This window comes from Aethalodelphis obliquidens, unplaced genomic scaffold (genome assembly GCF_003676395.1).
Source record: "Aethalodelphis obliquidens isolate GAN/ISIS:26980383/991018 unplaced genomic scaffold, ASM367639v1 scaffold5, whole genome shotgun sequence".
Lineage (NCBI taxonomy): Eukaryota > Metazoa > Chordata > Mammalia > Artiodactyla > Delphinidae > Aethalodelphis > Aethalodelphis obliquidens.
The window spans coordinates 6,860,395-6,882,502 of NW_020837949.1; the positions used below are offsets into that span (position 1 = coordinate 6,860,395).

At 53.8% G+C, this 22,108-nt stretch overlaps 1 protein-coding gene across 1 annotated transcript in view; it reads right to left on the reverse strand.

Moving 5' to 3' along the window:
* ZNF282 (zinc finger protein 282) overlaps window positions 1-22,108 on the reverse strand; it is a 25,554-nt gene that overhangs the window by 2,655 nt on the left and 791 nt on the right. The window contains exons 2-8 of the mRNA XM_027101599.1: window positions 18,655-19,074; window positions 11,554-11,680; window positions 10,930-11,049; window positions 8,954-9,073; window positions 7,103-7,216; window positions 5,861-5,974; window positions 2-212 (exon numbers count right to left, since the gene is read on the reverse strand). Of these exons, the coding sequence (XP_026957400.1) occupies window positions 2-212; window positions 5,861-5,974; window positions 7,103-7,216; window positions 8,954-9,073; window positions 10,930-11,049; window positions 11,554-11,680; window positions 18,655-19,074 (1,226 nt within the window). The remainder of the gene's footprint in view (window position 1; window positions 213-5,860; window positions 5,975-7,102; window positions 7,217-8,953; window positions 9,074-10,929; window positions 11,050-11,553; window positions 11,681-18,654; window positions 19,075-22,108) is intronic.

Sequence of the window (22,108 nt, forward strand, 5' to 3'; positions counted from 1 at the left end):
GCCGCCGCCCGCCTGGCCGCCCGCCTGCGCCCCGCCCGCGCCCCGCTCCCCAGGCAGCGCGGGGAAGCCGTCGTCCAGCAGCGCGCCCCCGCCGCGGCTCGCGGGGCCGCCCGCGTCCTCGGGGGGCGCCGGCAGCGGGGGCAGGCTCTGCGGGGCGGGCGGGGGCTGCGGCGGGGCCGGGGGCGGGTTCTTCACCATCAGCAGGCTGTCACCTGGGGGGGGGAGACACGAAGAAGCGACATGCTGACACTGCTCGATCCAGGACTCACGCCGTCCCTGCAAGGGGGCCCCGGGCCTTAACTAGTTCCTCTGCGGCTTCCTGCGAGTCACAGGCTAGCCGGGCCTCAGCTTCTCTAAAGGATGAGGGGATTGAACAAGGCAAATGATCAAGTTCCCTGTGCTCGAGGGTTCCCCAACCCTCGGAGCTGCACAGAGCCGCCAGCTGGAGAGCACCTGAAGCGGGTCAGGCAGGTGGCACGCAGTTAGGATAGGAAACACCCCCAGATGCCGGGAGCCGGTGGGCAGAGGAGCGGTGCTCTGCGGAAGTCCCCTTGGAAGGCGGAATCGCCTGGAAATAATAAGACTTAATTGTATTCTGATGTTCAGTGCTAATTTACCTACGGAGAATCTCTCGACTGGAGGGAGAGAGTCGGCCAGAACCTTTCCCAGGTGAAAAGCCCGTCTGAAGGCCTACAGGAGGGGAACGCAGGGGGCCGGGCGCATAACCACCCTGCGGTTTGCAGTTATGTCTCCACTAAGCAGGCAGCCTTCGGCCTTGTACTGCGGCAGGGTCAGCTGGGTTGATGTGAGTCCCACCCTGGCGCCTGACCCCACCTGGCCGCGGACCACACGTGACTGGCGCTCTCCTCATCCTCGTGTGGAAGTGGCTGCCCAGCCAGCCTCCCCCGGAAGCGCCTGTCTCGCTCCTGCAATGGTGCCCTTTCCTGCACCCCTGAGTCTCCAGGGTTCATGGTTCCACACGACCTTGGGGGCAGTGGGGCACAAAGCCCAGGCTCTGGGCATCGGAGCAGCGATCTGAGGCCCAGGACTCCGACTTCCAAGGCACTACTGGGTTTGCTGACTGTATTTAGGAGTCTTCTCTTTCCTTCACCCTCCATCACCTCCCCGATCCCCAGTTCACAGTCCTTTCTTCCTGCAGGAGCCCCCTCCCCGTGACATGTGTTCCTTATGTGACACTCCTAGACAGACTGGGCCCAGCCTGCCCGCCTCTATCCCAACCAACACTGGCCAGGCAAAGAACCATTTCCATAGGACACTGGCCAGGGGCAGGGGCCACTGTAACTCTCCTAGCCTCAATCCAGGATGTCATGCCGTCAATCCTGCAGGTTTGGCTGTGGCCTCTGTCACAGCTGCACTGTGGGCCTTGCTTCTCCCTCTACCCGATTGGCTACTCTCCCTCCTTCGTGGGTGTTATTCCCAAGAGGACCCCCAAGGAAACCACGTGTACGTAAACCTCCATCTCAGGGACTGTTTCCCAGGAAACCCAACCCCAAACAATCCTAATCCTACTCTGATCATTCTTCAAACTCGGAGTGAGCACCAGACCACTTCTGTCAACTGCCTCCCTGCTCCGCCCCGCCCCCCGCCTCTGTTCTCCCTTCCTGACCCAGCTTAGCTCCTGTGGTCCCTCTGCCCCTCTCTCCTCTGTTGGGCTTGCCTGGGGGACCCCAATGCAGTGACAGCACTCAAGTAGCTGAAGGCTGCTGGAGAAGATCACACACCTCAAACCCTGGCATCCTACCCCATGACTCAGCATGCCCCAGTTTTCCACTCTCCATGGGGATTACGTCACACCTTCTCCTCCCACCTCTAACATGAGGACTTTAACCCTAGAACTCACTGGCCAGTAACTGATTCAGATACAAGCACGGGACCTTGTTCTGGCCGATGAGATGTGTTTGCTGGGAGGCTTCTGGGAAAGCATCCTCACTCCTTGGAGACAGTGCAGGCAAAAAGACGGCCTTTCCTTTCCCTCTGGGTCTGAAGGTGATACTTGGAACAGCTGTGGCCAACTTGCTCCATCCACACCAAGGATGAGCGAACAAGCAGTTGGAAAGAACCTGCGTCCTTGATAATATAGCTGCATCCTTGAGCCAACCAAGGCTAGAACTGGACTACCTCTTAGTTACGTAAGAGAATAAATGTCTTCATTCTTTAAAGCAGTTTGAATATTCAATCAATTGTACGTATGTAAAGAAATCCCAGTAAAAACTCTGGACACAGAGGCTCCAGTGCGGTTCTCTGGTAGGCAGTACTGTCACTCATCGCTGTGCGGGCAGCAGGACACTCCTGACTCCACAGGGGGTAGACAACAGAAGCTTCATGCTTAGGACCCTCCCAGACCTGGTCCTGTGGATCTCCCCTTTCAGCTGGTTCTGATTTGAATCCATCCTCTTGCTCTAATAAAACTAATTGTAAGTATAGCACTTTCCTGAGTCCTGTGAGGTGTTCTAGGGAATTACTGCACCTGAGGTGTTAATGGAGACCCCTGAATTTGCAGCCAGCTGGTCAGAAGTGCGGGTGGTCTGGGGACCCTCGAACTTGCAGCTGCTGTGTAAGATGAGAGCAGTCACGTGGAGAACGAGGTGCCTCACCTGTGAAGTCTGGCCTAATTCCAGGTGGTTGGTGTCAGAAGTCCTTGCAACCTGTAACTCCCCAATCAATCTAGCCCCAGGCTCTCCAACTTCAGACTCCTATGTTCATCTGTCTACTTGACATTGCTACCTAGATGTCATCTCAAGTTGAACGGGTCCAGAGGAGAACACCTAATTTACACAGCTAACCTGCTGCTTTTCCAGGACTCACCATTTCAGCAAACAGCACCACCATTCGCCCAGTGTTTCCGGATCAAAACCTAGGAGTCACTCTTGTCTCCTCATCCACCACAGACAATCTATCAGTTATATTTCCAACCATCACCTCTTGACCTGGTCTCTACCCACTACATTAGCTCCTACATGGTCTCCCTGCTTCTGGCCCTTTCTCCCCACCTGACTCCAGTCAATTCCCAAACGTACGTTTTAAAAATGTAAACCAGATCACGTCACCACTGTGTTTCAAACCCTCTGTTAGTCTCCTTTCATATTAGAATAAAATCCAGACGCTAACCTGGCCCATAGGTCATACGTGGTCAGACTCCTCCTTGTCTATTGCTCCAACCTCCTTCCCCAGATGGCCTTCCTATGGCCTTCCCTTCCCCAGCAGCCCCGTGGTCAGCTCCTTCTCGTGATCTGGACACACTCGAGTGCTTCTTCCTTTCCTGCCCCGACTCCCGGCCCCGTTTTCCCTGAGTCGTCACCTCAGAGCGTTTACCACCCTGAGTTTACCTTGTTTGCGTGATTGCCGTTCATCACCGTCCCACAAAAGGAAAGGCCCCTGGCCCTTCTTCACCACTTATTCCAAGTGCCTGTAGTACTGCGTAGCATAGAACAGGCACGAGGTAAATACTTGTTAAGTAACAGAGACTAAAAAAGGCTGGAATCACTGTTTTAACCAGTTTTAACCCAAGGCAGTACGTGGGAATTTCAGGAGGCTGCTTTCAAATAGTATCCTGTGACTTGCGAGTGTGTTTTGAGTGCTGGCGTCCGGGTAGGGTGGTCTGGCCTGAGGCTCCCCACTCTCTCCAGAAGCACCCGGTAGCCACTGAACTCCAAACCCCTATTCACACTTCCTGCTTCAGTGGAGCCCCATGCATGTTACTTCTGAGTGAACCAGACTTTTTTCCTGTCTTACACTAACTGTCAGAGAGCAGAGAGTAATATCCACTCATTAATATATAAAGCCAGGAATCCTTTTTACTAAAAGGTAACGTCCGGTTAGGCTGACGTCTGACTTTGAGTTAAGCAGGACACCGGGTCTTTCTCTCTTGTTTACGGCAGGGCCAGGGAAGGGGGTTGGCGTGAACATGTATGTATTTCTGTGTTTTACTCTCTAGCCCTGCCCCCTCTCCCCTTCCAAGCCCCCTCCAGAAGACTACCACATGATGCCATGTCTTACCAAAAGTCCACCTGGTGGTCCTTGGCAACCACAGCACTAGGTGGGTTTTAAACCTCAAAGAAATCACAGGTGAGATACTAATTTCACATCCCAACATTAATGAGCGGAAGGCAGGTTCATTTTGGGAGAAAGACAAGAGGCTCTGATACGAGGCTCTAGTGACTGGGCGGGCAGGAGAAGCGTTTCCAGATACCCCTCTCTCCCAACTCTGGGCCTTTCTTCCCAAATGCAAACTTTCTAAGGCCTCCCAGAGACAAAACAGCACGAGGCAAACTGTTCTATGAGCCGCTCGGCATATTCGAACTGGAGAAGGAAAGCGTTTTGGTAATTTGCAAAGCCTGGCGATTTCTGCACGAGTTTCTCACGCTGTTTTCACAACCACGCAGGTCCCAGGAAAAGGCTCCTTGAAGCCCACACGCTCTTAGCCAAGTTGGAGAAGTCGGAAGGCAGCGCTGAGGGACAAAGATTTGGGAGGAGTTTCCTGGCACAATGTTTGATGATCTGGTACCCCTGCCTTCAGGGCCAGGGCTAGAAATGGTGGCCTGAGTGCTGCAGAGGATGGGGTAGCATCAACCGCTATCACTTCTTCCTGCCCTCACAGGCGGTCCCCCGGATGTCCCTGTCACATCCCACCCCACCAGCAGGTTAGAAAGAGGACAACTGAAATTCTGTTTTAGACAAGGATGTGCACTGTTCCTCTGCCATCCCCTGCCCATTCCTCCGGCCCCACTCTGCTCTTCCAGACTGAACTGAGTCTGTCTCACGGAGAGTGAGATCCGCTCACCTGGGTTTTAAATGTCCCTTCAGATTCAGAAATAACCCATGTCCTCAGCTCTGACATGGATTTCGAGCTCTCAGAGGGTGTCAGGAATGTGAGCAAGGAACATATGATTAACTGTCCCTTCACCACCCCAATCACCCAGAGGACATTAAGCCAGCTGTTTCAGTGGTACCGGCCCTGGCAAGGAATGTGAGCCTGATGCGACGCGTTACCTAACCCACCAACACGTGCCAGAGGTCCTCAGCCAGTCAGGGGGCTTCCAGAAAGACCCAAGAGACCCATGTCAGGGGAGGTATTTGGCCTCACACTTGCCGGCAGAAGAAACTCCCCTCTTCCTATCTGGGCTTCAGGATCTTCCCAGTTACTCTGGGAGGTCAGCTGCCAGGGTGCTCTGGTGCGTGTTTCCTAGTGTGTGAGCCACCTGCTGCCATCACCTGCTGCTGACACCACTGCCTCAGCTCGCTCCCAGACTGCTCGCCTTTCCCTGTTGTGATGGGTTGAATTATATCCCCCCAAAAGATAACATCAAAATCTGGACCCCCCAAGTACTTCAGAATGTGACCTTATTTGGAAATAGGATCTTTCCAGGTGTAGTTAAGATGAGGTCATACTGGAGGAGGGCAGGCCCCTGATCCAAGGTGACTTGTGACCTTATAAGACACAGAACGTGTGAAGACAGAAGATTGGGGTGACACATCCACAGACCAAGCAACACCAAAGATCACCAACAAACACAGAAGCTAGGCAGAGGCAAGGCAGGGCTCCCCTACAGCTTTCAGAGGGAGCATGGCCGTGCCGACCCTTTGATTTCAGGCTCCAGGCCTCCAGAACTATGAAGGAATAAATTTCTGCTGTTTTAGGCCACCCAGTTGGGTATTTTTGTCAAGACAGCCCTAGGAAGCTAACATACCTGCCATCCTCCAGAAGGAAAGGGGACAGTGCTTTGATACAGGCCTTCAAAAGGCTGCCATGACAGAACATCACCCTACAAGGGGCTAGGCTGGGTGAGCAACCGTCCCAGTGGACAAAACACCCAGGGGCCCCGCTGGGTGCGCCACTCACCGGGGCCAGAATCTAATCCGAGCTCTCCTTCCATGGTGTCGCGAGGGCCCCACGGGTACGGCTGCTCCTCCTGCTTTATCCATGACAAGATGTCGTGTGCGGAGATCAGAGACTCTGTTCGGGGAAAGAAGGCAGTCTTAGAGCCTGTTGCTTTCCACCGAGCATCCCACCGGAAGTTCGAACACCGCCACGTGCAGAGGCCGCTGCTCTGCTCAGAGGGCGTGTGGCAGTTTGGGTATCCCTGTCCCCACCCCGTCAACAGCCTCCCCAGATGGGACCTCACTGGTCCTGCTGCCGGGGAGGAGGCTGTGTGGAGGCAGAGCCAGGACCGGAACCCAGGTCTTCTGGCTCTGTCCTCGGAGCCCCAGGGCCATCTGCGGGGCCAGGCCGGAGGGGAGCCTGGCCTCTGATGGCCCACAGGACCAAGGGAGGAGAGGTCGGCCTTCCAGATCGGCAACGGCAGAAGCAGTGGACAAAGGTCATTAATAGGAACTGCCGTGGACACTGCCGCCTCTCTGTCGGGAGGGCACTGCTTCCTCTTCTGCCCTGGACCCCTTCAACTTCCCCCCTTGTGAAGCTGTAGAGTTGACAAACGACACGGAATCCTAGATCTTACAGCTGCTTCTTTTCCTGGTGTGCGGGGCTGCATGAGACTTTGGGGTCACAACCAGCAAACAAGATGACACTGGCCTCCTCCAGCTCTGCAAGCATATGTGAACACACGCGCACACACAGTGCACACGCACACAAATGCACACGCACACCCGCATGCGCACACACACCCGCGTGTACACGCACATGGGGCCTGGGCGGGCAGAGCTTCCCTATTGTTCTTTTATGCTTCCCTTTATGCCTGGACTTTCCCCAGAAGTTTCCTGGGAGACATCTAACTACTATTCACTCAAGGAAGACTCCGGGAAAAGTAAAATTACTTTCTTTCTTTCTGTCACAGAAATATATACCACTTTTAAAAGGCTTTTTAATTATATTTCAGAAATCAGTGAAGTCATGTTAGTATCAGTTCACTGACAGTACAAATTATCAGTGTGATGATTCCTTTAGAGAAATCCTCCCCACTTTTCTAATAGTTATATGCCGAAATGTGTACAAAGTCACCACCTGAGGAACACACTGTAGTTTATCCCCTGAGTCTTTCACTGGCCTTTGACCAAAGTGACTCGATCGGATAGATTTTCTGGCGGTTACAGAAGTCATCTCCACGTGCCCCGACGGCGCACTCACCTGAGTTGGGGTCCGTTGGAATGTCCCTCTCCGCCAACTCCTGCTGAGCCCACACGCACGGGGGGTCTTCCTGCTTGATCCGGGACAGGAGGTCTTGGGCAGAAGCTGGTGAGTCTGCTTGTGGGAACAGAGCAGCAAAGGTGTCAGGGGACACGGAAACGCCCGCAAGGTGGTGCTTTAAGTCTCTCGTGTCATGCAATGAGTTCTTTTCCCTAAACATCAGCAGTAATTACTCTAGTTAATTAAAAGCTTTAGGTCAGCTTGGCCTCAGCTGCTGGAGCTTTTGCCGCAAATAAGTGGATACTACATGGGGGTGACATAACAGTGATGTCATCGAGAGAGCTTTCCTGTCCTTCAGGAACTTAACTCCTTCAACCGAGGTTCACGCCTGAGGCCTGAGCAACACCGTGGAAGGAGGTCTTTCTCCTGCAGGGACCGTCCAGGAAAATGACACCTTCCAGGAAGGCTTTTTTTTTTTTTTTTTTTTGCGGTACGCGGGCCTCTCACTGTTGTGGCCTCTCCCGTTGTGGAGCACAGGCTCCAGACGCGCAGGCCCAGCGGCCATGGCTCATGGGCCCAGCCGCTCCGCGGCATGTGGGATCTTCCCGGACAGGGGCACGAACCCATGTCCCCTGCATCGGCAGGCGGACTCTCAACCACTGCGCCACCGGGGAAGCCCCAGGAAGCCTTTTATCTTAACCATCTTAATGGGGTTTTTCTAAGATGTATCCTACACCCTCTTTCCTCTGCAGAGTCTATTAAACCTCATTTACCCTTTATTGCCTTCTTATCTCTTAAAGATCCCTCTGAAGCACTGTGATGCTCTCTGAGGAACTGGCCGGATGAATTGGGAAGCGGAAAGGGCTGCTATCACTCACCTATGAGTGTGAGGCTTTGACTAAGGGGGATGAGGTTTGTGGAGCTCTAACCTGTGGATAAGTAAAGAGCTACAGTGTGTTAATATATCTTGTGACGGTTAATTTTATGTGTCAACTTGCCTAGACCACAGTACCCAGATACCGGGCCAAACATTCTTCTCGATGTTTCTGTGTTGTTTTTATTTGTTTTGAGGAGTTCAACAAGACTTTGAGTAAGGTGGACTGCCTTCCATAATGTGAGTGGGCCCCGTCCCACCACCTGACGGCCTTAATGACAAGAGACTGACATCCCGAGGAAAAGGGAATCCTGCCGGCAGATTGCCCCGGTGCTCTAGTTGGCAGAAGCCAGCTCCTTAAATTCAATCACTCAATCAATATCTCTACACACATGCGCACACACACGCAAGCACACACTCACCCTGTTGACTGTTTGGAGAACTCCGACTAATAAATACATATCTTCTCTAACAGAGATCTCACATACAAAGTCCAGCCAGAATGCCGTCGAAGAGGAGCTATCCAGACCCCCTGACAGGACTGTGGCCGTGTGGGGCCTGACACAGAGGCATCAGCCATAAGTGCTTGGTTAAAACAACGAAAGCTCTTCCCACCAGTCGGGAGCAGGTCTCACGGACCCCCAGATTCCCCCACCCACGGGACCTGTAAAACGCCTCACACTCAGTACTTCTGCAGACACTGCTTTCCAAGGGAAGAAAGGAACAGTTAAAAACTGATATTACAAAGAAGAGAAAACAGAACGGCTAAGCCCAGACATGCTGGCAACTCGTCCACGTCGTGTGCCGAGTCTGCGGCTCGTGGGAAACCCTGTCTCTCCATCCATCCTGGACCCACAATCTTCCGGTTTCAGCTCAGGCCTCTGGCCTGGCACACACATCAGACAACGCTGGGCGCCCGCAGACCACGTTGGACTTTCCTCTGCCACCCGGCTTGGGCGGCCAGTCAGCTCACTCACCGGTAATGGACTCTGTGGGGATGGCTCTTTCCTCCAGGCCCCGCTGACCCCGGGCACACAGGGCCTCCTCCCGCTTCACCTGAGAGGACGTGTCCTGTGCAGGCACCAGGGGCTCTGCTCCTGGGGACAGAGAATCACATCGTTTGGTGCCGTTTTCATGAATGATCATCAGCTGGACCTTCTCGGGGTCAGGAGCACGGCTGACAGCACTGGCCAGGGAAGAGCACAGGGGTCTTGGGTTTCTCTGGGCAACTATGGGGAACCCCCAGGAGCAGAAGGTCCTGGGAGCAGAGAGGCGATTGACATTCAGGACAACGGGGTAGGCCAAGCCACAAAATGAGGTGTGGTAAGGCTGGGACAGGGTTCCAGAAACAGCCCACGCTGGGTGGGTGCTAATCAGGACAGGCCATAGGTCTCCCTCCATGTGGGAGACATTCGTCCTTGTTCTGCACCCCAGTCAGGAAGAGTGGGCCAGACAGACAGACACACACACACACACACACACGAAGTTAGACTGGGCAAAGGGAAGCAACCCCATCCCTTCCTGGAATGGATAAGGCACAGCATCCTTTTGCATAAAAGACAATAACATGTCTTCCATGCAGACCCCGTGACGTGACCACAGGGGCATGTTCCTCTTATGAGGGTCTATGGTGTGATGTATAACACTAGCCCCCCCAGGAGACAGCAGGAAAGAGACTACATGAGGAAGTGGAAGACACGGATCCTGGTTTCACCTCTGCCCCCAGCCCAGAGGATGAGTCACTTGCCCTCTCTGTCTCTCAGTCTGCTTGGTCCATCCATAAAAAGGCCACAGTGGTCCCTGTTCTATCTGGCACAGGGATGGATGATAACTCAGTGAAACGGCTGAGGTTACATTGCTTTACTGTGAAAGGCTACCACAGCTGCTGACCTCACACATTTGTGGTACCTAAGACAGGGAAGGAGCCATTTAGACGAAACGTCCAGAAGAGGCAAATGCATAGCAACCAGGGGCTGGGCGGGGGAGGCCCAGAGAACAGAGAGCAGAACCAGGGGCTGGGCGGGGGAGGCCCAGAGAACAGAGAGCAGAACCAGGGGCTGGGCGGGGGAGGCCCAGAGGAACAGGAGTGACTGCTCATGGGGGTGGGGTTCCCTATGATGAAAACGTTCTGGAATTAGATAGTGATGATGGCTGCACAACTTGGCGAACTGAATGATACACTTCAAGAGTGAATTTACAGCATGCGAATTATATCTCAATAAAGAGAGCAGAATGCGGGGAGGGGGCCGCCTTGAGCCACCTTCTAGGGAAGTTTCGGTGAATACACCCTCCACTGAAAAGGGAGGAAGGGCAGAGGGCCCCAACGGGTGAAGGCTCCTGGGAGAAGGCAGAGAATACAGTTCAAGGACCAGATTTCACCTGGCCCAACAGTGCTCAGGAGAGCTGAGGTCCCGAGAAGCCTCGCACCTCCCATCACCAGGTGTGACGTTCTCGGGGAACTGGATCCTCAGAACGTAAGATCTCCCGTGAATGAGGAGAAAGCTTTGGAGGGTAAGCCTGCCTGTGATGGGGCGTCTGTGAGAACGGGGTGAGGACGCTGAAGGAGACAGCCAGGCCTGAAGCAGTCGGCCACGCACCCCACGTGCGCCACGCAGAGCCTCCTCTGCCCACCTCCCTAGGCTGGAGCTGCACTCGGGTCTAGGGCGCCCATCAGGGCTGGGAGGCTGCAAGGCGCCCCCCCCGCCCCCGCTGCTTCCTCTTCTCTCCAGCTTACCTGGGCATCTCGAGCTACACGGTTCTGACCCAAAAAACAAACATCTGTGGTGCGCTTTCTGGCCCTGAAACTCTTCCTGTAGGTGACCGCCAAATTTCAAGGGCAGCAGAACTGGCCCCACGAACAACTCAGGAGAAGCCCGCCTGGAATTCATGCAGGGATGGCGGTGCTTCTCTCCCACCCTGCCCTGGACCTAGGGCTGTCTTCGGCTGCCATCACCTGTGTCTGGATCCATCAGGATTTCTCTCTCTTCGGGGTCACGCTGCTCCCACACGCAAGGCTCTTCCCGGGGCTCGGCCTGGGGTGGAGCATCTGGCTTGGACACTGGACCTTCCGAGTCTGGAATGAGGTGGAAGGGAAGGAAGGGCTGAGTGAAGCTGATCGATGGGCCCCGATCAAGGGCGATGTGGAGCTCTCCCCTCCCCCACCCCACCCCAGCAGTCCTCTAGGTGGTGGCCGTTATGTGAGTACGTCAGGTAATCTCTCACGAGGAACTATGAAAACAAGTCAATAGATTCTCCAGTTTCTGGTCTCTGAAAGCCAGCAGCAGAGCGACTGGGGCTTATCCAAGGCTGCTGGGAGTCAGCGCGTAGTGATGCTGTTTGGCTGTGATTCCAAAATGGTGGCAGCACAGTGTTCAGCCCCGCAGTGATAGGCCCTGTTTTTACTTTCCATTCTGTTACAAGTCATTCTAACTTCCTAGCAGGCAAGCAAATCGTTTCTTGAGTTTCCGTGACGTATAAACATGAAACACCTTGCCCGGGGGTGGTGCACCATGGGTCGAGAAGCATCTCACTCCCCACTCCCAAGGTGCTCGCCACAGGGGAGGGAAGGCGCCCTTACCCAGGGACATCAGGGTTTTGTAGTTCTCCTTAACCAGGTTGTTGTAAAGCTCCTTCTGCCATTCATCCAGGTTCTTCCACTCGTCCTCAGAGAAGTAAACAGCAATGTCTACAAAAGTCACCGGAACCTGGGCCAACAAGAGTTTTAGTCTGGAACCCCCTGCTCGCTCCTCCCCCCACCAACTCCCCATCAGGGGCACTGGGCCCGCTGCCACGGCCCCCATCTTGCCCGGCCCGTTTCAGTGGAGTCAGTCCACTCTGTTCCTGATCATCTTGTGCCTCCAGTAACCACTACCTTTTAAAAATTAAGCATTTAGGGCTTCCCTGGTGGCGCAGTGGTTGAGAGTCCGCCTGCCGATGCAGGGGACACGGGTTCGTGCCCCAGTCCGGGAGGATCCCACGTGCCACGGAGCCGCTGGGCCCGTGAGCCATGGCCGCTGAGCCTGTGCGTCCGGAGCCTGTGCTCCGCAACGGGAGAGGCCACAGCAGTGAGAGGCCCGCGTACAGCAAAATAAATAAATAAATAAGTAAAAATTAAGCATTTAACCACATCCTTTGTAATTTCACTTTTAGGTAAACTGGGTACCTGAAGGTAAAGCTTTTGGCATTCAGGGTGACAGAGATGCAGTAGGTTCCTGGAGTGCGTATCAGCGAGCCAAGTCCAATAAAACCCTGTTATAGAACCTGTACTTCAGTCAGGTCACCCCTAGGTACACAGTCGCGTTTTTGTCACTAAAACTTGCCCGTGCTAAGGCTCCGGAATCTTGATCTGTTTCGTGCACCGCTACATCCCAAGCATCTAAAAGCATGTAGTTTGGAGTCAATAAATATTTGTTGAATGTGTTGAATAGCTGTTGCCAACACTAGGAAGGTCCCACTGTGGCCTGAGTCATCCAGCATCCAGTGTCAGTCACCTGGTGTTCAAGGTCATCTAATCTGCTCCATAAAGCTGTTATTTCAGTTCGACGAGGATTCTTGTCTGTACTCATTTCAGTCACTCACCATCATGGCCTCATCTCGGACAGAATTGTTCAAGATGGTTTCACTTCCAAGACTTCAATATCTGAGCTTCACTTCTCTGACCACATAGCCTTACCTCCTACCACTTTCCCATCCCTGCTGGACCAGCCTTTCCCTCTCACTCTGAAATCCAAGCCCTCAGTTCTCCCCAAGGCCCTGACCCTAGTCCATCGGTCTCTGTACCTGACACATGGCACCTTTGTGCGAATGAAAAAAGCAGCACTCTCGGTGTCAGGCCTGCTGGCGCACTGCCTGGTAAGTGGGCAGTGCTCGTACACAAACGATAAAGGCCAGCCCTGGCATCAGGTGCTCATCACCCTAAGGGCGACTGGGCAAGGGCCACGTGCAGACCTGTATGTCACCCACTGACTGACAGCTCACTCCCATCTTTAGAAACGGAACTAGAACTCCTAATTCCCTGGACCTTCCACCCGACTTCGGCAAATCCCCAACCTGGGAAAACGGATACAGACCCCTTTCTTCATTTTAATTCTCTGCTCTAGATAAAAGTCACAAAATTCTGCAGGCGACAACCGCCACACACTCAGGCCTCCTGGCGATCTCGCCGGCATCTCCCTGTGTTCCCCGGGGGGCTTCTTTCGCACGCTTACCTCTCCCCAGTGCTCCCCGGGCCTCCCGCCATCTCCTCCGGTCTCCCCTCGATGGCAGGTCGCTGTTGACAAACTCCCACCTCCGCCCTCCTTCTTGCCAAGCCAGCACCCCTGCCCCCCACGTGCACCCTTCATTTCTCCTCCTCCTGCCTGTGAAACTCAACCCAAACCACCTTTTCCCTTTGGCATTTTCCGTCTCTCCGTCTCCCCCTTCAGGACCCCCAACCCGAGAGGAGCCCCACTCAACTCTGCCACCACAAATGAGTCTACTCTTCCCCTTCACTTGATACATCCCGAGACACACGTTCTGTGCTTTCTTCCCCATCCAGGCATCTTAACCCCCGAAATCTGTCTATGAGCATCCTCTACTCTCTGAAACCTCATCCTGAGAGGTCATCAGCCTCCTGCTGTTAGCTTTCACCCCTTCAGACCTCTCTGAAAGGTCAGACCACCTTCCTGGAATTTCCTCCTGCTTGGTTTCCACGACCACGCTGCCTCCTGCCCACCTGGTTCACGTCTCCTGTACTGCTCCCTCTTCCTCGCCCCGGGGCCATGGTTCTGCTCTCACCCTGCCCTGTTTCGTCACTTTCCCCTTGGCAGCTTCATTCTTCTCACGGGTTCAGTGGTTACTTCTTTGCAGATGACACCCTTCAGCTTTCCTTCCTCCCTTCAAAGTTCACATTTCAATAGCCTTCTGAGTGGCTTCATTTATTCATCTTTTTTTTTTAAGATTTTTTTTTTGGATATGGACCATTTTTTTGAAGTCTTCATTAAATTTGTTACAATATTGCTTCTGTTTTATGTTTTGTTCTCTTGGCCACGAGGCATGTGGGATCTTAACTCCCTGACCAGGGATCGAACCCGCACCCCCTGCAATGGAAGGTGAAGTTTTAACCACTGGACCGCCAGGGAAGTCCCTATTCATCTTTTAAGTACCTCAAACTAAATGTATCCAAAACCAAGTTTGTTATCTTTTCCGACACACCAACTCCTCTGTCCCCGCTTCACCAGTCAAAATTCCAGAATCATGGTCCCACAACTGGAAATAGACATCACTCTGCAAAAACCTCACTCCGCTAGGATGCAGCAGAACCCTGAGACATGGGCCAAGATTGCAGGGAACCCACAGCCTAGCCACACAGGAAAGAATATCCATGAATTATCCATGAACAATTAACCAATTTAATAGAACCCACGAGGCACAGAGAAGCTGAGAGACAGCAGCCTGAAATTTGAATCTGACAAAGAGAATGCATCTAGCAAGGCCAAGAGTCTACAACGAACTGAAACTACTGCCAGCAACATTAATTAACATTCTCATGGTGCCGTTTGGTTATGGAGGTTTTAAAATATGTCTGCAAATTCTTTGACAATCCCTTCAAAAAATAAAGCCGAATTTTCCTCCTCTTGAGTGCAGGATTGAGTGACTTGCTCCTAACAAATGAATAAAGAAGTGACGGTATACAATTTCTAAGGCTGCGTCATAAAAGACATTGTAGCTTCCATCCTGGTCTCTCTTTCTGGATCACTCACTCTAGGGGAAGCCAGCAGCCATGTTGTGAGAATGCTCAAGCAGCCTTGTGGGGCAGGTCCAAGTGGTGAGGAACTAGCTAAGGCTTCCTGCCAAAACAGGCGAGTGGGCGTACTGGAAGCCGGTCCTCCAGCCTCAGTCAAGCCTTCAGATGACTGCAGCCCATCAGTCATCTGCAGGTCATCAGCTTGACTGTAACTTCATGAGACTCTGAGCCAGAACCACTCAGCTAAGCGGCTCCTGAATTCTTAACCCACGAAAATTGTAAAATGATAAATAATCATTTTTTTTAGGCTGCTAAGGGTTGGGGTCATTTGTTACATGGCAATAGAGAACTACTACAATGAGCTACATAGTGTTGTCCCATCAGCGATATCAGTTAACCCTCACAACTCCACGAAGTAGGCATAGTATCATCTTCGTGTTACAGGTGAGAACACTGAAGCTCAGAGAGACCGCCTGGGAATTTATTTACTAAATTACTTATTTACACTTCACTTCTTTCCAAAGAGGAACTGAGGAGGCTCAGAGACAACACAAAACATAGCTGACCTGCGGTAGGAAAACCGGCACGTGGCAAAGCCAGGATTCAAACCCAAGCCTTCTAATTCCGGACCCCACAACCATTCCATTGTTCCGTGAGGGTAGGTGTCAACTCAAGACCCCCAACGCCTGGCCCAACACACAGAACGCGCAGCAGGGCCGGGACGCAGCACCGAGTTAAAGCAGGGCGCAGACGAGGGCAAAGGGCAGCGTGGGAGGAGATGCCACCTATGCCGCACAGCAATATGTTATATAAGCCAAACTCGACAAAAACGAGCCCCTGGGGGCTGCAGTGGTGGGGGTGGCTTAGGGAGGAGCCACAGCCACTGTTAGAACTCAGCTCTGCGTGGCCTCAATGGATCACCATCCAGCACCTCCTCCGGCGAAGCCACTGGGTCGGCTACCAGATACAAAGACCAAGAAGGCCCAGTGCCTTACGTGGAAGCGTGAGCCCTCCAGCTGGAGGGTCATTCGGCAAACATGTTTTGCTATAAGCCGGGTACTGCTGTAGACACGGAGACACTGCAGTGAACCAAGAAGAGGGAAACCAACCAAGAGACAAAAAAAAAAGTAAGTATTTAAGATGACTGATGGTGTAAGTGCTTTGGAGGAAATGAGAGCAGGGACCGAGGAAAGAGTGCGCCGGGATTGGGTGGCCAGGAAGGGACAGCAGTCCAGTGACAGCTTAGCAGAACCGCTGATGGGGGCGACGGGGCGGGGGCCCTTCAGTGGAGGAAAGTCCTTGCCATGGGACCGTGGGGAGCAACAAGTGGGCAAGAGGGGGTGAGAGGGAAAGGAGGTCGGATGGGTGGGCCAGAGGGAAGGGGCCAGTGACGAAATGGGGGCTTTTATGCTCAATAAGTTGGGGAGCCATTTGGGGGGTTTTAAGCAGAGGTGTAATATGACTGATTTGTATTTTTTCTTCCTCCTTATTGGGGGTACGGGGGCAGGGAAGAAAGCAACGAATATTTATTTTTTAGCCTCGCCGTGCAGCATGCGGGGTTTTAGTTCTCCGACCAGGGATTAAACCCATGGCCCCTGAAGTGGAAGTGCAGAGTCTTAACCACTGGACTGCACTGCCAGGGAAGTCATGACTGATTGATATTTTTAAAGGATCACTCTGGCTGCTCTGCTGAGAAGAGACTGTATGGGGTGGGGGCCCAGGATGGAGACAAGAGGACCAGGGCGGAGGCCGTGGCAATGATCAGACGGGAGGCGATGACAGCTTCAACAGACGAAGGCGGGAGCCGTGGAAGCGGGGAGGAGTGGCTGGGCTGTGCATATGTTTTGAAGAAAAATCAGATGGTATTTACCAATATAGCGGAAGTTGGGTGCGAGAAAGAAAGGAGAGAAGGATGACCCTAAGGCCTGTGGCTTGAGCAGCTGGAAGGATGCTCTTGTCTTCGACGGAGAGGAGGACGACTTTGAGTAGAACAGGGTTCAGGCAGAAATCGGGGGTTCAGTTTGGTCGAGTTAAATCTAAGATGCTTACTGACATCCTGACGGAGATGCTGAATTAACAGGTAGGAACGTGACTCTGCATTCAAGGAGGAAGTCTGGGCAGGATACAGAGACAGAGCGGGAGGGAAAGACTGCCTTTGAGAGCTGACAGCATCTAAAACGCTGAGCCTGGATGAAATCACGAGGGAGGGAGTGTAGAGAGTGAGCAGAAGGTCAGGACGGAGCCCTGGACCATGCCAAACACTAGAAGTCAGGAAAAGGAGGGGAAAGCAGCGAAGAAGACTGAGAAGAAGCAGGTAGTGATGCAGGAAAAGGACCAAGGGGGTGCGGGGAGCCTGGAGGGCACGCGGACAGGTGTTTCAAGGAGGGAGGGGTCTCCTGCGTGAAATGCTGCTGACAGGGCAGGGAGATGAAGACTGAGGCTTTAATACCACGGCTTTAACAACCCTTGGCTTTAATACCATGGATGTCATTAGGGCCCTGGCAAGACCACTAGGACGGAGAAGTAGCAGCAAAAGCCTCAACCACGTGGGTTCCCGGGAGAATCATCCAGTCACCAATTGACTGGAATACTGAGAACAGAGGAGCACGTTAAATGTAGACCACAGAGGATGCAACAGCAGAATCCAGAGAGTGAGAAGTTCCTCAGGACAGATGGCCTAGTTTCCTCCACAGATAAACTACAAGGAAAAATGAGAGAGATGAAGGAGGAACGTACAGATTGAAAAGGCTTAAGAGACACAGGAATCACAGCGTGTGGACTTATTTGAGTTCTGATTCAGGCAAACTAACAGAAAAAAATATATAATATTTTTGGAAGAACTGAAAATCTGAACACTGACTGGATATTGGAGTAGGTTGAGATCTTTGTTATGGTAGTGATAATCTTGAGATTATTACGTTAAAAAAAGAGTCCTTACCTTTTAGAGCTACCTATTGAAATGTTTACAATTAAAACACCTGCTGTCTGGGATGTGCTTCAGAATAAAATGGGAGGGGGATGTGGGTAGGGAGTTAGATGAAACAAGATTGTCCAAGAGCTGATAACTGCAGAGGCTGGACGATGGATTCATGAGGGTTCATCACACAATTCGATCTACTTTGTCTAGGTTTGAATTTTCTATAATAAAAAAGGTTAAAAAAGGGAGAGAGAGACAATGAAGAAAGAATTGGAGACAGCAAGTAAAGACCGCTCGAAAGAGGAGCAGAGAAATGAGGCACCGCTGGAGGGAGTTTTTTTTTATTACAGAGATGGGCGACGCTGCAGGCGGGGATGAGCTAGTGGAGAGGGAGGAGGTGACGATGCAGGGGACACAGGGCAGATGCTGCGTGACTTCCTGGAGCAAGTGAAGGGGTGGGGTGCGAGCCCACGGTAACAGGAAGGCAGAGGACACGCAGCTGCACGTGGAGTCTCCGGAGGGTGACCCCATCTTCTCAGGAGTGTGCTGACCGAGCCCGCAGGCTTGATGAGCCGGGGACAGCAGGAGAGAAAACGGAACAGGAAACGGAGCGTGAATTCTGAACTGTGAGGAGGGCCCACCGGAGGGCGGTGGCCATGACTCAAGTGACCCTGGTTGGCGTGGTCTGGGTCAGTCCCCAACCATTCAGAGGAGCAGACACGAAGACAACCAATGACAAAGGGTCATTTGCAGGTGCCAAGGGGAAAACCCAAGCATGAGGCGCTGTCGGAATCTGCGGACACCCAGACGCCTGGGGAGGGACACCTGCGGGCTCTGTGGGGAATGGCTGGAGGCCAGCCTCGCGGCGGTGGAACATTCCAGATGAAGTGGTTAGAGTGGAGGCAGGCTTTGGGAAGAAGACACTTTAGTCAGGCAACAGGGAGCCAGAGACGCCTGTGAGAAAGCCTGACAAAAAGAGCGCTGTCCACGTGGGCTGGTCCTCTCCGCCACCCCTGCCCGTGGGGACCGCCACTTACCTTGGGGACCTCGCCCTTGCTGCCCGGGGGCAGCCGCAGGACCCAGAAGTTCCTGTTCCTCAGCAGGTTCTCCATGTTCTCCAGCCGCCTCTGCAGCAGCCCGTACTCCTGCAGCAGGGTCCCCAGCACCGCCCACTTGCCCTCCATGTGGTTCCCGAACTCCACGGCCGTCTTCTCGCAGTCGGCCAGCTTCTTCTCGGCCGTCCCCGTCCGGCCCTCCAGGTTTAGCAGCTGGCTGGCCTGGGCATCCACCTTCCTCTCCACGGCCTGGATGGCGGCCACCACGGTCCAGAGAGAGATCTCTGCCGTGGGCAGCTGGGGCTCTCTCATCATGCGGTCGGGGAAGACGGGTGCCCTATCTGGGAAGGGTGGGAACTGAAAAGGCATTGGTCGCCGGGCGTCCATGTCCCATTCCTGAGCCTGTGCGAGGAGGGAGAAAGTGACAGCGGGGATGAGACCCTGTGTGAGGAGGCAGGGTGGCCTGAGAGCAGGGGACAGCTCATCAAATGCCGCAGAGTCTCGCTCTCCTGCCAAGCCCCTGCCTCTCAGGCTATGGTGTTCCTTAACATGCCAGCAAGAGCTCGGGCAGCCACCCACCCAATCTTCCCACTTCCCACCTGCAGGAGTCAAGCTGGCCACTAGTTTACGACCCCACCTTGACCCTTGAGAGGTCAAGGCTGTGGACCCCAGGCTAAAATGTCACGAACCACTTTCCTTGGCGAGCCCATCTGTTTTCTTCATGGGCTAGACTTAATGATGAACTCTAGAGCTGCCCAGTGTTTGCTGTTTCAAAGTAAAAATTTTCATATCAGTCATCTGCCCCTAATCTTCCCAGCGATCTCTAAGCAGGTTAGGGCAAGAATGATTATCTATCTCTGCTTTAAAGATGATGAAATAGAGCCACAGAGAAGTGGCCGGTCATTCCACAGCATCTCGCTGCACTGTCAACTGGAGTAGTTCTAGGTGCTGCAGGTGACAAAAAACACAGTTCAGGTAACTGGGCTGCCACCCTTCCCAGCAGGGCTGTGGCCAAGGGAGACACCGGGAGCCCGAGCAAGAGAGCAGACGAGCAGCTCTGTCTCCTTATGTAAGTACGTATTCATATTTTCCAAATTAAAAGTGGGTTTGCCAAAAAATGTCATTCACTGAGGAGAGGAGGAGGGGACATCTCTAAGAGGAAGAGAAGACCTCCCAGCCCCCTCTGCTTCCCAGGGGGGAGGGGTACCTGATGGTCCCGGCCCTCTGGTACTCCCCCAGTTCTGGGTCCTTACCCTGGAGGGCGAGGTCCCCTGGGTGCCAGTTAGGAGCTGAGCCCTGTGACCGAGAGTGGGGTGGTCACTGTGCACTGGTGACCTGGGAACTGGCCCCATACCATACCAGCTACCCAGGGCTTACTGGACAGCGGGGCTGAAATGGCATCTCCTTGCCACATGGGACAGGAGGAGGTGTCATTTTCTGTTCTCTCCGTCGCTGCTGAAGAGGCCCTCAGGCTGGGCGAAGTGGAGACCTATTACTTAGAGGTGCGCTGGGCAGGTAGGGACAGGCATGCTCACTGCCCTCTCTAACTCAGAGCAGCTGTGACAGCCACAGAGGAGCATCACCCAGCTTCCAGGGAATCACTCCTGACATGGGAGAAAGGGCAGCAGGGTCTGGGCCCCAGACCCTGCTCCATAAGAGGCAGTAATATTTCCAGCAAAGCCATGTACTGGGGCTCATTCAGGCATCATTCCAGCCTGGCCTACAGAAGGGGGCAAGGGCTGATGGTGGAAGTTCAGAGAGTCACTGGGCCCAGTTTACTTTTTGCAGGTGTTGGGGAAGAAAAATTTTCCTTCTACCCTTCTAGGTTCTTCAGCTGCTCTAATAGGCGAATTGACATAAGACAGATTAACATGAGAAAAACGAAGTTTAAAAACATGTATTCCGGGGCTTCCCCGGTGGCGGTGGCGGCGCAGTGGATAAGAATCCGCCTGCCAATGCAGGGGACACGGGTTCGAGCCCTGGTCCAGGAAGATTCCACATGCAGCGGAGCAACTAAGCCCATGTGCCACAACTACTGAGCCTGAGCTCTAGAGCCCTCGAGCCACAATTACTGTAGCCCTTGCCCCTAGAGCCCGTGCTCCGCAACAAGAGAAGCCACCACAATGAGAAGCCTGCACACCTCAACGAAGAGTAGCCCCCGCTTGCCACAACTAGAGAAAGTCCGTGCGCAGCAATGAAGACCCAACGCAGCCAAAATAACTAAATAAAATCAAACAAACAAAAAACAAGTATACCTCCTGTATACCTGGGAGAGACCCAGAAAACTGAGTTACTCGCCAGAATGGCCCAGGCCACTACCTTAAATACCATCTTCAGCTAAAGACAGAAGATGATGTTGGGGAGTGGAGGAGTCAGTCACAGGAGGTGACCAGGAAAAGACCAGGACACAAGGGTGTACGGGTTTATGCAGATGTACGTCCTTGCCTTCTCCGCTGGTGAGAGTTCTTAGAGACACTGAGTCACGCTCCTCTTCCTGGTAGAGCGACGGAGATTTCTGTTTTACAGAGGGAACTCCTACTTGGTTTTCAGAGCTTCTCCTGTGCCTGCAGCTCCTCTAAAATAACCATCTTAAAATAATCCTTATGCCAAAGAGGCATATTTTGGGGCGGCAAGTTCCGCTTCCCTACACAGGTTTGGAGACCTAAAGCTGAAAAATGATCAAACAGGACACGGCAACTCCTGGCGGACTTGTCAGAACCCGGCTGGCTGAGAACCAGGCCAGGGACAGAGGAGGCTCCGCGGGGTCCAGCCCAGGGTCAGCTCCCACACTCTCCTCCGGGCAAAGCTATCCAGGCCTCTCTCAGCATCACGTCCTTGTGTTTCACACACCGCTCTAGAGCTCTGACTCCGGAACTGAGATCCTTATGGACCTTTACGAAATGACTGGTGCCTATTCTCAACCCCAGAGGCGCTGATTTAACCGGTCAGGACGAGGCTTGGGCGTCAGGAGTCTTAAGCTGCTCAGGTGCTTCTAATGTGCGACCAAGTTTGCCCACCGCTGAATGGAGGGCGGAATCACCTCTCAGCGGCCCCTTCCCTCCATCACAGCCGGTGCCGGGGAAAGGAGAATCGCTCGTTATGCTCGGTGAAAGATGGCCATACAACGTTTAAAACATCTTTTCGTCAGAGTGGCCGCAGTGTGACCTGACGAGGTACGCTGCGCGCCCACGTCGCCGGCCCGGCGCGAGTGCGGCCGGCAAGCCCCTCGGCAAGCCCGGGCCGGGGTGGGTGACGCGGTTACGGCCCCGCCAGGGCCCGGGGACCGCGCGTTCCGGGCCCCCCGCCCCGCGGGGCCTCCCCGGGCGCCGGCTCTGGGCCCTGCCGGCACGCGGCCTCGGGCGCCCTCCGCTCCGGGGCGCGGGCGGGGCCTGCGAGGGCGCCGGGCCGGGCCTGTCGCGCGAGCCCCCGGCGCCCC